General features: G+C 41.0%; 1 protein-coding gene across 10 annotated transcripts in view; it reads right to left on the minus strand.

Moving 5' to 3' along the window:
* The window catches only part of mcf2l2 (MCF.2 cell line derived transforming sequence-like 2), a 179,429-nt gene that overhangs the window by 120,641 nt on the left and 43,937 nt on the right, over positions 1–14,851 (minus strand). For 9 of the 10 annotated variants that reach the window (XR_004570902.1, XR_004570901.1, XM_034235578.1 and 6 more), the window contains exon 2: positions 3,224–3,307. Coding sequence is in view for 8 of the 10 variants with exons in the window: in XM_034235578.1 (XP_034091469.1) it covers positions 3,224–3,307 (84 nt within the window). In the remaining 2 variants the exon portion in view is untranslated. Of the gene's footprint in view, positions 1–3,223; positions 3,308–8,701; positions 8,998–14,851 lie in introns of those variants that run through there. The other variant, XM_034235574.1, reaches the window with a different exon arrangement.

A 14,851-nucleotide genomic window follows, 5' to 3' on the forward strand; every position in this document is an offset into this window, starting at 1 on the left:
CTGAGTGTAGATTATGGAAAAATAAACATCTTAGAGTACTTTAACATTGCACTGACTTATTCATCTTACTTAGCTTTTTTTCTGGCAGTTCTCATTACTAAACCCAGGCAGGGTTTATTATAGGAAACCAGCACTACAAATGTATTCCAGCAGGGGGAGCCACATCTATCTGTGTACACACAATCTCATGATGGAGGTTAGTCAAACATGAAAACCCATTGGTAAAAAACATGAAACAAATAATATTCTCTTCATGCTTTGGGGATAAGGTGTAGTCAGCGTATCCAGTGCAGCTCCCTCTGTAGAAGCATTCTGTCTCTATAACCATCTTCACTGCCTCTGTACCCATGTAGTGTGTAACACTGTTAATGTGCCCGGGCGGCCACTGAAAATGTATAAACCTAATTACAAATGTAAAACTCTTATGTTCTCAGATCCTGTTTTAATTATCTTTGTGATCATCTGCTGATTTGTAGAAAATGATTTCTTTTTTCAGTTCTCCATTCATATGATTTCCTCGGAAACAACCAGAAATAAATGGTTTAGAGATTATAATACATTATAAATCTGATGATTTAAGGTTTAAGGTTTGATAAGGTTAGGGGCAGAATCACATGTTATACACCAAGTACGTTGTTGACCTTGCCAATGTAATCAATATGATAAGTTTATATGTAGGGGAAAACTAAAACAATAGTTCGAAACAAGGAGGAATGACTACTATTTTTTACCAGTCATATCCACAGTTCAGTTAACTACACTAAAGTGGTAAAGAAGCAGTGAAAATGCCACAAATGTTTCTTGTACTTTCTTGAGTATCCTATACAAATATTTTGGCTCCCCCTGCTGGTATACATTTGTTCTGCTGGTTGCTGATTCCTATAGTTGCTATATAGTTCAACTATAGTTCAACTATATAGTTCCTATAGTTGCTGATTCCTATAGTTGCTGATTCCTATAGTAAAGGCCACCAGAGTTCATTGTGGCAATATACAAAATTGCAGTCCTTCTAGTTTGCCTTTTAGTAATATATTCTCCATTCTGCCGCCCTGTGTCTGCGCTAAGGTCATTTAACCTGCAGTAAATGCAGTATATACTATGCTATACAACCATTTCCCACCAATCTAAGAAAGAATGGTTCCTGTTCACATGTCAAAAAAACTGTATAGGAAAAATGACTAAAATATCCAACCCCTATCCTGCTGAGAAGGCTACACACACATGTGGTCAAAGCCATAAACTCTGCTTCTGTTAAACGTAAGTGTCTCTGAAGGTAAGTCCTGCTGAGAAGGGGATTTCTGAAAACATTAGTTATTTTTGATGTTGTAAAACGACCGAGAGAAGGAATGAGAAGCATCTCTGCAGAACCACAGCGGCTGCTGTGCCACATGTGGAAAGTCTGAGGGAACCCAGAGTGAATGCTGGAGAGACAGGAGCCTCCAGCTGGACTGCAGTGAAAAGCTTCTGTTCCCAATGAAAAACAACCATGGGAAAACAAATGGAATTGGATTATTCTTAAGTACCACATAGGTTTTTCTTTTGCAAATATATATGTAGATATGCCCCAATATGTGGGATTAAACCAGTCTTTTAATGACTCAATGTCCTCTTCTATTCTCCTTCAGAAGTCAACCTAAGGGCTTTCTGTGTTCTTCCCCAAAAAACATTATCACTTTGGTTTGATGGTCTTCCAATAATTTTAACTCAAGCAGCAGTTTAATACTTAAAGTCCTTATTTCTGTGACTTCTGTCAATGATACAATACTTATCACAAGGTTTAAAAGGGAATCTTTAGTTCCTGTAAGCTTGAAGTGACACTGGATTTGGCACTGTGAATACAAAGACATTGTTAATATTCAATAATATAAGAATTGGATAAGAGCTTGCTTCCATTTTTGGAAAGAAACGGGCAGCTGCTGCTTAGATAGAGGTTCGTCTCCCTGAACAGCTGGCACCTGGTGTAGCAGCCTCTGCCTCTGTATGAATGTGTGTGAATGGGTGAAACTTGTATATGTGAAAACACTTTGTGTGGTAACAATCACTGTAAAAACTCTATATAAATACAGTCCGTTTTCCATATGGATGAGGAGATATACTGTAAGACACAGAATGCTCCAAAACAACATAATTAGGGGATGATGACAGTGTTGGCTCCTTATGGTACATGCAAGGGAGGAACAGAGTCTATAGTAGCATAAAGTATAGACCAGGGGAGAAGAGGGTCTTTCTGATGTACAATACAGCATAGTAATAATATACAGTAGAGCCTTTGTGAAGCTGTGTAATACCATGCAGTAGAGACACTTACATAGAGTGACTTCACTGTTAATCCCCTATAGTAGGAGAAGGTAGCAGGGAATGTGGTACCAAACATGTCTACAGTATGTGATGTCGCTGGTTTGATGTTAAGGGGCTACTTCACCAATTTTAAACATAAAGGAAACCTAAAGGTCTGCTATCGTCAAATCCAATCTAGTATCCTGTGTTTATGTCTTATAAAATAATAATAATAATACATAATAAAGATAAGCAGGATTTTCTCCTCCGGGGTTACGAAGGCTATACGACCGACAACGTGTTTTTTTATTTACAGAAAGCCTAAATAATACGTTGAAGAAAGGATTTAAAAGACAAAGCATGTAGCAGGTAGAGGTGCTAAACTGGGATACATCCAGTGTAATATGAGCTACAACCCTGGAGTGAATGTCTGGATTATAAAACATTTTCTCTCGAGTTGTCCAACTTCATGTAAGTGCAATGCAAAAATGCTGGAATACTCCTTTAAATATCACAGATGTACTTTTTGGAGAAAAAATTAGCAAATTTAAGAGGCAGCTCAAACTGATTTCCACATGGACTTATTCATGCAAATATATTTTGGCCAACTGGAAAGATGTAACAATGTTTTCTGGTTTATTTGTTGCACGCATTAAATCAGCAGTGATGTCCATTGCATACAATAATATTCATAGCAACACCATAACTGAATTGAGACTGTATATACTCAATATGTATTCACTTGCCATTCTATGGCAATTATTATTGAGAATGAATTTTCATTTTTATTTTTTACTAACCAATTTCAACTGTTTAAATGAAGGTCATATCTACAGTAGCTACCCTCCTGGCCCATAGTTGCTCTGAAAATGTTCTTAATGTAATGCTTTAGGCTAAGTAAGAAGCCCTCACAGTGTTTAGAATACAGTGGGGTCTTGTTCCATACCTGAGAGTAAGGCGAACTGGCGGTGGAGCTGCTCTATGATGTCCACAGCCAGCAGCGGCCGGATCTCCTGCTGCATGATCTCATCTGGAACGAGAGACACATTCATCAGATAGAGCTAGAGACACAGTTCAACATCCATGGATCACAGACAGTCAGGGCTGACTAAAGGAGAGCACAATGGGTGGCAGTGAGTCTGGCTTTTAATTGCGGCAATATCAATGTTGCTCTGTTCTAGTATCTGAGTCTGCTGTATCGGGATTACGTTTATATTTAGCACCGCAACCGCCATATTTAAACGTAGCACACATGTGGACCAATCCCTAAATCATATCTGTTGTTACAACCTGTTTGGATTGCCTTTTTCTGTGTCATTAGAGTGGTGCAATATTGACATATTTCTATAGGCTGAAACAGAAGTTGGCATCGCAAGGGCTCCCTCGATGGGATGTTTCCTAACACACTTTTATGATACTCACATGTTTTTTTCAGCAGCAAAATCTCCACATATTAATAGGCCTACCACTTTTATGATTTTTGAAGCTGAATTGATTGCCTGAAGTAAAAACCTAGCATTAGACTTTAAACAAACTACATCACAGTCCAATGGCTGCGCATCACCATTGCCTATAGCTAAAGGCAGCTAACATTCGACTAGATTAGTCACTTGTTAGCAACTGTTAGCCTAAAAAAAAAATAGGTCATGGTCACCACATCACCACCGCTAAGCTTAAAGTGGCTAATGTTTGGCATGATGACTTTGCATAGTCACATTTAGTCACTTGTTAGCAACTTTTAGCCCAAAAATAAGCTAGGTCATGGACACCATGACGCCACCGCTAAGCCAAAGATGGCTAACATTCGGCATGATGACGTTAAGTAGTCTTGTATATTTACGTCTTAATAATCGCTTCTTTGAGTATGGTATTGTCTGGTATATTTTATGTTGTATAATAAAACAGGAACATTTTATAAGCTTGTGTTTACCACAGACCTTAACCAGGAATCTAAACAAAACATTAATTTAAAAAACAAACTTCGAGACATTGTTAAAAGGAAGTGCTAGACTGCTTACTAATTTCCGTTATAAAACTCATTCTTCAAAACATGATTACACTTCCACTGCACATTGTACATTTCTTTATAAAGCAGGGTAGGTAACTTGCTTCACAAGGATCATGAATCAAATGACACCTGAACTATCAATCAAATCCAGTTAATGTACTGAACTGCACAACAAAAGAGGTGTTTGGGCCATTCTCACTGACTGTGAAGGGTGCCTTTGGTAGTACTTGGCTCTTTATATACATTTTCTAGTTTTTTAATTTTATTTGATCATTTGAAAGAAAAGCTGGTAAAGAGAAAAGTTGAAAATACAAAAAGAGGTACCAGAGCATGAAGAGAGAAGCAGCATCAGTGTTTCCTAATACGAAGGTCAGGAAAATGGTAGGAAGCCAAAAAATGCAGTTACCCATTAAAATAGCCCTACAATTTCACACATCACGCTGGTTAGGAACATCAGGAAGAAGTACAGACACGCAAAAACAGCAGTTGTCTTTCTGTTTATGCGTTTCTGTACTTCTTCCTGATGTTCCTAATTGCCAATACACTTTAGAAGTTTTCACAAGCAGCTTTTGGCTACTCAAAAAAGAGAAGCAAAACTTTCAGTGTGCCAACTGACATGTTAACCCCCATGTCACTTAGGACCAGGGAGTGTCAATCAGACTCGATCATCTGCAGTATGGCGGCCCCCAGGGGACGGTGGTGGAGCCATTTCTCTTCACGCTGTACACTGCAGGATTGCACACAAGACAGCTACCTGCCAAGTCAACATGGACTCCAGGATACTCTGCAACTTCTACAGGTGCACCATAGAGAGCATCCTGACTGGCTGCATCACGGCCTGGTACGGCAGCTGCACCGCCCTCAATCGTAAGGCTTTACAGAGGGTGGTGAAAACTGCACAGAACATCACCAGGACGGAGCTGCCATTCATGGAGGGCCTTTACTCCCAGCGGCTCAGGAAGAAATCCCTCAGGATTATAAAAGACCCCCATCACCCCAGCCACAAACTGTTCAGTCTGCTGCCATCTGGCAGGCGTTACCAAAGCATCCGGACTAAAACCACCAGACTCAGGGACAGCTTCATCCCACAGGCAATAAGACTGTTAAACACCTGATCTTTGAAACAACATCCACAACATCTAATTAACTTAGAAATGATTGATCTAATATACCATATTCAATTACTTGTATATAGACTCTTATTGCACTATTCCACTATTTCACTTTTTTACTATTTTTCTTTTTGTATTTACTTGCACTATTTTTTATATTTTTCTGTTTTATTGTGTTGCTCTGTTGGAGGAGCCTGTGACCTAAGATTTATGACGTATGACCAATAAAAGCCTTGAACCTTGAACCACTTTTAGAAGTTCTCTGAAGACTCTGCCATCGTCGGCCTCATCTCCAACGAGGACGACAGGGAGTACAGGGAACTGACGCAGGACTTCACCCTCTGGTGCCAGAGGAACCACCTCCAGCTCAACGCAGGGAAGACCAAGGAGCTGGTGGTGGACTTCACAAGTCACCAACATTAACCCCCTAAGGAATCTGGTTACAAGTGATTGAGCTGAAGCACACACACATTCTCTGCCTAGCTGTCAGATGTCAACACTCTGTGTTTCTATAGCAACACAACAATGATGCCAAGATATGCACCTTAGTTGTCACCTACTGTATAGCCAACAGTTCTAAATATAAAAGGATTACATAGCATGCTCTCACACAATGTCACTGCTGCTGCTCGCTCACTCACACACACACACACACACACACACACACACACACACACACACACACATATGATCAAATAGGGTGACACACATGCAACGTGTGATTGAAGTGTTGTTGCTGTGTCGGTTTTGTGACTTTCATAAAACTGAAATTGAACTAAATAATACATTTCTTAACTTTTAAGCATTTAACATTTGTGTAAAAAAAAAAGACAGAAGTGAGACAGATGGTGACATATATGACACAACAAAAGATGATATATGCACAAGCACTGGACTATCATGTTTATGATTTTAAGGGTAGTGTAATTACAGTTCATACGGTGTGTCCATTTGCATTCTTATTGAGATAATGAAATCCTCCTTTTTGCCGTTGAGCAAGGCTGGTTGCATGATTCTGATATTATGTACCGTTATTTGAATTGGCAGCCTAGTAATCAGCAAAAGGCTAACACGAGGTTAACAAATATCTGCAAAAATATCTGACTCATGCACTCTGGGAAAATTAGCATTGTTATAGTTACTGATAGTTTACGTCAAAGTGTTTCTTGGTTTGTGGTTGTATTTCCTCTCCTTGCAGCGTTTTGCTAAATTGATACAGCTGTTTTCTTTATTTAAGTCTGTTCTGTTGGACCCTAAACGTCAGTGCACCAACTGTAAAATGTTAGCTGTTAGCATGCCAGTAAAGTAAACTCACTTACTTTGTGTGCAGATTGTATCAGTGCTTTTTAAAAAAAAATGTATATACTTTATTATTCCCCGTGGGGAAATTGTTTCTCTGCATTTGACCCATCCTGTGTTAGGAGTAGTGTGCTGCCATTTTGAACGGTGCCCGGGGAGCAGTGTAGGGAACGGTGCCTTGCTCAGGGACACCTCGGTGGCACTTGGTCTTGCCGGGACTTGAACTGGTGACCTTCCAGTTGCCAAGCCAAGTCCCTATCGACTTCGCCACCACCACCCCTTTATAAGAACTATAAGAACTAAATAAACTACATATGTTTCTGTGTTTTTCCTCCAGTCTCTGCTTGTTTCCATCTCTGTAGGTTTACAGAGCCATAGAGCCCTGTGATGAGCGCAAACCCCATACTGAACTCAATTTTCCAACTCATATATCTTAATTAACACATTTTCCCATTGACTTAAAGTTGTCAGCGATCCAGGTACAAACAGACTGCAGCCTATACTCTTAGCTCCATTTCTTATATGCTTTTTTTGAGCCTCTCTTGTTCACAGAAATCTATCCTACTTTACTTTTTTTAGTGATTGCATAGTAAGTTTGTAACCACCATTGCAGAAACATCAATCTGTCATACCAAAAGTATGAAATATTAAGCTGCGTTTCCAACAACAATTTCCTGGTAATTTAAGAGCTGGAACTACTTTTTCATGAACTAAAAGGTTCCTTCAATCCATTTCAGAGGTTAGCACACAACCAGCACCCCCCCCCCCCCCCCCCCCCCCCCCCCCCCCCCCCCCCGCTACATTCCACACACTGATCCTAAAGCTAAGAACCAGAAAGCCTGATATAACTGAAACCCAATGATAAAAGTATTATAATTTGTTCTCATAAGCCATTTTGTTTGAATATGCTTTTAATTTAAAAGAACCAAAACAATCTATTTTATAACACATGCAGATCAACTGCTTCCTCTTATTTATCCTTTATTCAACCAGGTTTATCACATTGAGATCAAAGGTTGCTTTTACAAAGATGGCCAAGAATAGCAGCAACTGTGAATGTCATCAATTCCCGTAAAAGCACATAGATCTGAGTACATTAAAACGGTCAGAACAAACAGATGTTCAGGATTATTATGTTTCAAAGATTATGATCAGTCTGCAATTCAGAAGACTCAGGAAATCTAAATGCTTTAGTTCACAATGGAGTGGTGCAGTCAAAACATATTTTTGTAGGCCAACCTGGAAGGGCTTTCTCATCAAAATGCCAAAGGGATTTTGTATTGGATATTGCAGAAAAACAAGATCTTTGGCAAACAAGTTATACTTGCATGTTTTGTAAATTTAGCAGAATAATCTCTGCATATTAACACTATTTTATGATTTTGAGTAAATGCACTGTGTGAACTACATCACAGTGAGATGACTTTACAGCACCACCGCTAAGCTAATGTTTGTCTTGATGACGTTTACTAGTTTAATTTAGCCACCTGTTAGCAACCGCTTTCATCCTGCACTGCTCTATTACGTCTGATTTAGGATACGGCAAAATGCAAAAAGTTCTGCATACAGAGATTGGATTTTCCCTAGTTCCATCGACCATTCATAAGTACAACCAAATTATTTGTAAACTAAATGATAACTAGCAGACTGTAATGGAAAACACTGGTGAGCAGGCTGACAGAGTCCCCCCCGTCTGCTGCGGTGTCTCATCACAGCCCATGAAAACAACACAATGTGTGTGTGTAAATTATACAATACATGAACAATTAACTTAACTTTGAACATGAGTTTCTGAACTGATTTTCAGGGAGTAAGCTAGAAAAAGAAACTAAAAGATAAGCAAATGTGAAAGAAGAACTGACAAAGTGAGTCCAGATTACAGTACACGACAGTCCAGTGTGTGTGTGTGTGTGTGTGTGTGTGTGTGTGTGTGTGTGTGTGTGTGTGTGTATATGTGTGTGTGTGTGTGTGTGTGTGTGTGTGTGTGTGTGTGTGTGAACATTACCTATAACATGTTTGACACTCTTCATTGTAGCGTCTCCCTGGCTCACACACATACACAGGCATACATGGAAATCCTTGTAGAAGCAGTAATCCCATAAAATAATCTCATGGTATCCACCAGTGAGGACAAAAGAACATCCAGCAGCAGCCCTGCTCTGTCCACAGCTGCCTCTTCACCGTCATCACCATCCTCATCATCAATCAGACTGCTCCAGACATCCAGACAAACACATCTCTTTCTTTTCTCAGATTTCCCCCACACAAACACACACTCACAGCCGGAGCTCAGCCCTGAACTGCGTGTGTGTTACTGTGGTCACTTTTTCCAGCTCCAGCTGTAGTTCAACAGCTTTTCTTTGAGCAGCAAACAGCCAATCAGAAGGGAGAGAGGGAGGGCAGACAGTGTGTGAAAATGAAAGAGATGGAAGAAAAGAGAAATACAGAATTAGGTTGAGCTGCAGAATGTGTGTGTGTGTGTGTGTGTGTGTGTGTGTGTGTGTGTGTGTGTGTGTGTGGGTGTGTGTGTGTGTGTGTGTGTGTGTGTGTGTGTGTTCTTATGAGGTATGGCTAGCCATTTGAGTATTTATTCCATATCCTTGATATCAGAGGGCAGATGCCTACTCTAGTTGGCTCTTTCATTTCACTTGTTAGATATATGGTCAAACTAGTTTGGCACTCTGCTTTACTAGTTAAATAAAACATTACACTAGTCACTCTTTTTCAGCAACTAGTGGCACTTTTGTCCAACTAGTTACCACATAAGCCTTACTAGTGACGCCAGGAGCAGCACTCGTAGAACCAAAGTACCAACATGTAAGCTTATTGATGAACTAGTGACCCTCTGACCGTACTAGTACCCATACTTGCCAACCCTCCCGATTTTCGCGGGAGACTCCCGATTTCATTGCCCTCTCCCGGTTTCCTCCCGGGGTCATATTTATCCCGCATTTCTACCGATTTCTGACAAAATTGGATTTACTCACGACTGTTTCCACTCGGACTTTAATACAGCTACAACATTGTTTGGTTTCCATGGTAGCGCGTCTCTTTAGTAGCGCGTGCAACTGAAAGTCTGAGAGGGTGAGGAAGATAAGTCACGGAACAAGAATCGACAAAACTCCCCCCTGCTCACTCCTTTCCTGTATAACGCAGGTCCAGCCCACACATATGCTCCATCAAGACAGTGCACTTACAACTACAATAAGCATGTTAAGCTAATACAGCTCCGGCGATCCATTAGTTTCTTTTGATCAGCTATGTCGGACATATCAAATCACTAAAAAGCACTTTTTTAAATATTTACAGTTAAAAAGTTACATGTCATCAAAACATAAACAGATAATGTCTATACCACCTTTATCAAAACTTGAGGAAATAACACTTGCAAGTTTGGAAGGAAAGGGCCTAGTATCTAAATTATTCAACATGGTTGCATTTGACACTGAATCAGCATTAGATAAATGAAGTGCATGGAAAACGGATATAAAAGAGGATATTGATGAGGAAGATTGGAATGCTACTTGCCTAAAAGCACAAAGTCAGACAATAAATACTAGGTTCAAATTACTTCAGTATAAATGGTTATTGAGAATGTACATAACTCCTGTCAAACTGCATCATAGTCTGCCAATATTCCAGACGTTTGCTCTAAGTGTTTGGATGAGAAAGGAACTTTATTTCATTATCTTTGGGAATGTCCACAAATTCAAATCTTCTGGAAGGATTTTTTAGGTGTCTGTCAGAGATGTTTAACATGAATGTCCCTTTGAACGTCAAACTTTGTGTACTTGGAATATATCCAAAGGACTTCAAAATGGACCAAGCTTCTGTATTTTGGCCTTCTTCAAGCCAGGAGGGCTATCGCTTTATGTTGGAAAAGTACAGATGCCCCATCACTGAGGATTTGGTTGAAGGAACTTTCTGGTAGTGTTGGTCTAGAAAGACTGACTTACAGTACATCGCTAAGGGCAAGCAGAAGGACTTTGCTCAGCTCTGGGAGCCGTATATGCACATTATGAGGGATGGGAATGTGGACTGAAGAGTTGTCGGCGGGACCCCCAGAGGAACAGGACATAGGATTGGCAGGACCCCCGGCAGGAGAGTAGTCGGCGGGACCTCCAACGGGACAGGACATAGGGTTGGCAGGACCCCCGGCAGGAGAGTAGTCGGCGGGACCTCCAACGGCACAGGACATAGGGTTGGCAGGACCCCCGGCAGAAGAGTAGTCGGCGGGACCTCCAACGGCACAGGACATAGGGCTGGCAGGACCCCCAGCAAAAGAGTAGTCGGCGGGGCCTCCAACGGCACAGGACACAGGGTTGGCCAACACACTCTCACTCCCTAAGCGTCCAGGAGCGACGTTTGGTCAGTGTCCGTGGCGTCCAGTTGTGACGCTCCTAGGCTCCTTCAGCGTCATAAAGGGACGCAAATAGCTTTCAACTGATTGCAATGTATTCCCATCTGCGGTGGGATTTGACGCTCATGGAAGCACGGCATTCGTTTGTGTCGGCTGCCCTTAAAGGCAATGTGAGCGTCCATTCCCATTGGATAACGGAGAATTGTACACCCGGAAGTAAGTATTCCTCTTACTGTCGATTGATTTTACAGTGATATCTGCACTACTCATTGACTAAAAAACACCAGATTATCCTTGATAATTACACAACATTGATTGGTTTAAATTGTGTGCAATGCTTTTGTATTTTTCCCCTTCGATTCGGAGAAACAAATATTTTTTCGGAGTAAAGGATGGCAGAAGACACTACACTACCCAGAATCCCCAGCTATCGTTTGGACTACACAATAGAGGCTTCTCAATACTCAAATTTCCCCTCCTCGACTCCTCGGTCCTCGGTCCTACGGTAGTGACCCGGAAATGAATTTCAGCGCGCCATTTTGAAGGACGTCTCATTTCTCTAAATGCACACCGAAGACCGAGCATCGAGCGTCGAGGAGGCTCTCTGGAGGAGCTATAACCGAGGATACACTGATGGTTCCTCCACGGATGCATTTCCGGGAACGGTGGAGGCGTGACGCACGGCCGGACTTATCTCAGCCAATGACAGCTATGCATGCATCCCCTGGATATTATTTTAGAAACTGCTTTCATCGCGTCGCGATGTTTCCAGAGAGAACAGCTGTAAGGTCCATGCAGAAAGCAGAGCAGTGTGTATAATATCACTCAGTATAACGGGAGTGGCTATATACAGGACGGTCCTGTATATAAGGTCTCTGAAATGGCTATATACAGGACCATCCTGTACACAACGCCAAATGACTATATACAGGACCGTCCTGTACACAACCCTCTGAAATGGCTATATACAGGACGGTCCTGTATATAAGGTCTCTGAAATGGCTATATACAGGACCGTACAGGAGACATTGAAAACATATGTCATATGTATTATTGCTACATAAACATTATATCGCAGTCTTAGTGTCGCCAACTCCGTTTCTAATATGCAATATGACTATAAAATGCGTCTATAATGTATTTTCGATCTTCCCAATTCAGACGAGAGATCTCTCCCCCGCCTGCTTGCGAGGGGACGGGGCAGTTTACACACACACACGCAGCTGCTACATGCAGCAACACACACACACACACGGAGGAGATGGCGGAGAGAACGCGCTCCGAGGTGTGGTTAAACTTTAGCCGTCTCGATGTGGACAATACTCGTTACCAAAAGTGCAATAACAGTTTAGCATGTAAGGGCGGTAACACGAGCAATTTGTCTAAACATGTATCAAAAGCAGTGGCGTTTTCTCCCGGAGGCCAAGGGAAGCCAGGCTTCCCCTGTTTTTTCGGATTGTAGTTATAATTTAAATAAATAAATACAAACACTTTGTTTTGTTTCGATAATTCTCCTTTGCTGTGTGTTGCTGCCGGCCCGGCTCTCCCCCATTCTCATTGAGTATTTTACAAAGAGTGAAACAAACAGCGCCCCTCTAGATGTTATGGTGAAACAGTAGATTGCACTCACTGTTGCGAGAGGAGGCCAGCCGAATCTAGCTTCCCTTGGTGAAAAAAAATGGAGGGATTGACCAATCAGATGAGGCCCACGTGATGCCCCTGCCAACCTGTGATTGGTCAGGGCCATGCCAAGGGAAGCTAGCCGCCTCTTGCTTCCCTTCAGAGGCGGCTGGCGGCTGGCGATTTGATTGGACACTGCCATCCAATCAAATCACATCAACATCAGTTTTAATACTGTAAACTGTCATCACCGCCGTTAGAAATTATCAAGCAAATGAAGCATTATGGAGGGTGGAGATTTGGCGTACTTAATCAAACATAACTTTACTAAACTTCCGCTACAGCAGCAACTACAAATTAAATCAGATGACAGGCCAATGCCCGCACTCGAGCTGTGTGTACGCAGAGGAAAAAGGGAGAGAATCGGACGTTCAATGAGGACAATTATGTCCGCACGGAGTGGCTAACTGGAAGCGCTAAACTTCAGCGTCTATTTTGCTGGCCATGTCTTCTTTTTGACAAGGATTCGTGCTCCCTGAACAATCCTTGGGCAACTTCAGGATTCATCGACTTTGCCAACCTGTCACGGGCAATTGAGAGGCACGGTAAATCCAAAAATCACATAGATTGTGTGATTGTCTGCATACATTAATAAGTAAAATGCTTAAATTAATAAGGAGAGAGTTTCAGCTGGAGAGTGCGTGCGGACCTGTCGGTTAGATAACAGGCGTGTGCAAGTCCTGCATCTGTGTGATACAAATGTGTGTAAAATGATACCGGGCGCTGTAATCACTCATCTGGTTACGTTATTGACCACCCCCCGACCCAAAAAATGGGCTTCCCCTACATTTTTCCCCACGCCACGCTACTGATCAAAAGTGCTCCACATTCACACGGAGGAATGCACCGGGTTCCACTGTCTTTCTAGCAGCTCTGTAGCTCCGTCCACGAGTAACGTTTCCACGTCAGGTGTTATGTATGCTAGCAGCAACACACAGAGTTAACTCAGTTATACAAACATGGGTTAATGATTAGAGGTAACTGAGTTATTTATTTTGTTAAAGTTTCAGCTATTCTGTTTACAGTTCTGTCATCACATTATTTAATATGATTTGTTAAAACATTGTTGTTTCTTTTGATGTGAAATATTATGCATTTAATTAAAATAAAAAGCAATGTTAGTTTTGTTCACAATTTGTTTAGTTAGTTTACCTTATTTCTTGTCAAAAGAACCGTTAATACTATCGTTAAAAGGACCGGATCGATAAGCAGTATCGATATAAGTAGTAGTACAGTTAAAACCTTAACGATCCGAATAATCGATTAATCGTTTCATTAATCGATAGATTAATCGATTATCAAATTAGTCGTTTGTTGCAGCCCTAGTTTGAAACCAGAGGGTGACCTTCACCAATTTTAGAAATGAAACCTGACATTTTATGGGATTTTCACGTCTTTATCGGCAGAAAAATCGAGTCGCTTTTTATGTAGTCTACAGAAATATGGATATAATTGGTGTACAATTAACGTTTACAGCAGGATACATTACAAAAATGTACAGCATACTGCATACTACATACAATTCAAAATACGGTTTCTCCGATTTCTAAAATAAAAATGCCGGTGTAGCCGATAAATGATTTGTGTTGCTTTCAATGCAAAATCACTACACGTCAACGAAATGTCGGCGTATTCTTTAAAAAAAAACCTTCAGTTTTAATAAAACCGAGTAGTCTTTAAAGTATGCAGTGATATCCTTTACAAGTAAAACATTGTGCATTGGAAAATATAAAGTAGAAAATGATTGAAACAACATAAAAAGATAAGCCAAAAAAAAGACTGAAATCAGCATAAAAAGCTAAGCAATTGGCATGGAAAGAGATTTAATTGCCACAATTTTATATTGAGGGGAAACTCATTGAAAATAATGTTGTCGTGAGAATATTTATCTGTGAATCCTATCCCTACATTACCACCCGCGAAACTTGCTTAAGCATGCTATAATAGCCCGGTCTATATAGTCATTTGATGTTAGCTGCAGGACGGTCCTGTATATAGCCATTTCAGATATCTTATCCACAGGACCGTCCTGTATATAGCCATTTCAGAGAGCTGTTTATAGGACGGTCCTGTGTATAGCCATTTGGCGTTGTGTACAGGACCGTCCTGTATATA

This window comes from Gymnodraco acuticeps, unplaced genomic scaffold (genome assembly GCF_902827175.1).
Source record: "Gymnodraco acuticeps unplaced genomic scaffold, fGymAcu1.1, whole genome shotgun sequence".
Taxonomy (NCBI): Eukaryota; Metazoa; Chordata; class Actinopteri; order Perciformes; family Bathydraconidae; genus Gymnodraco; species Gymnodraco acuticeps.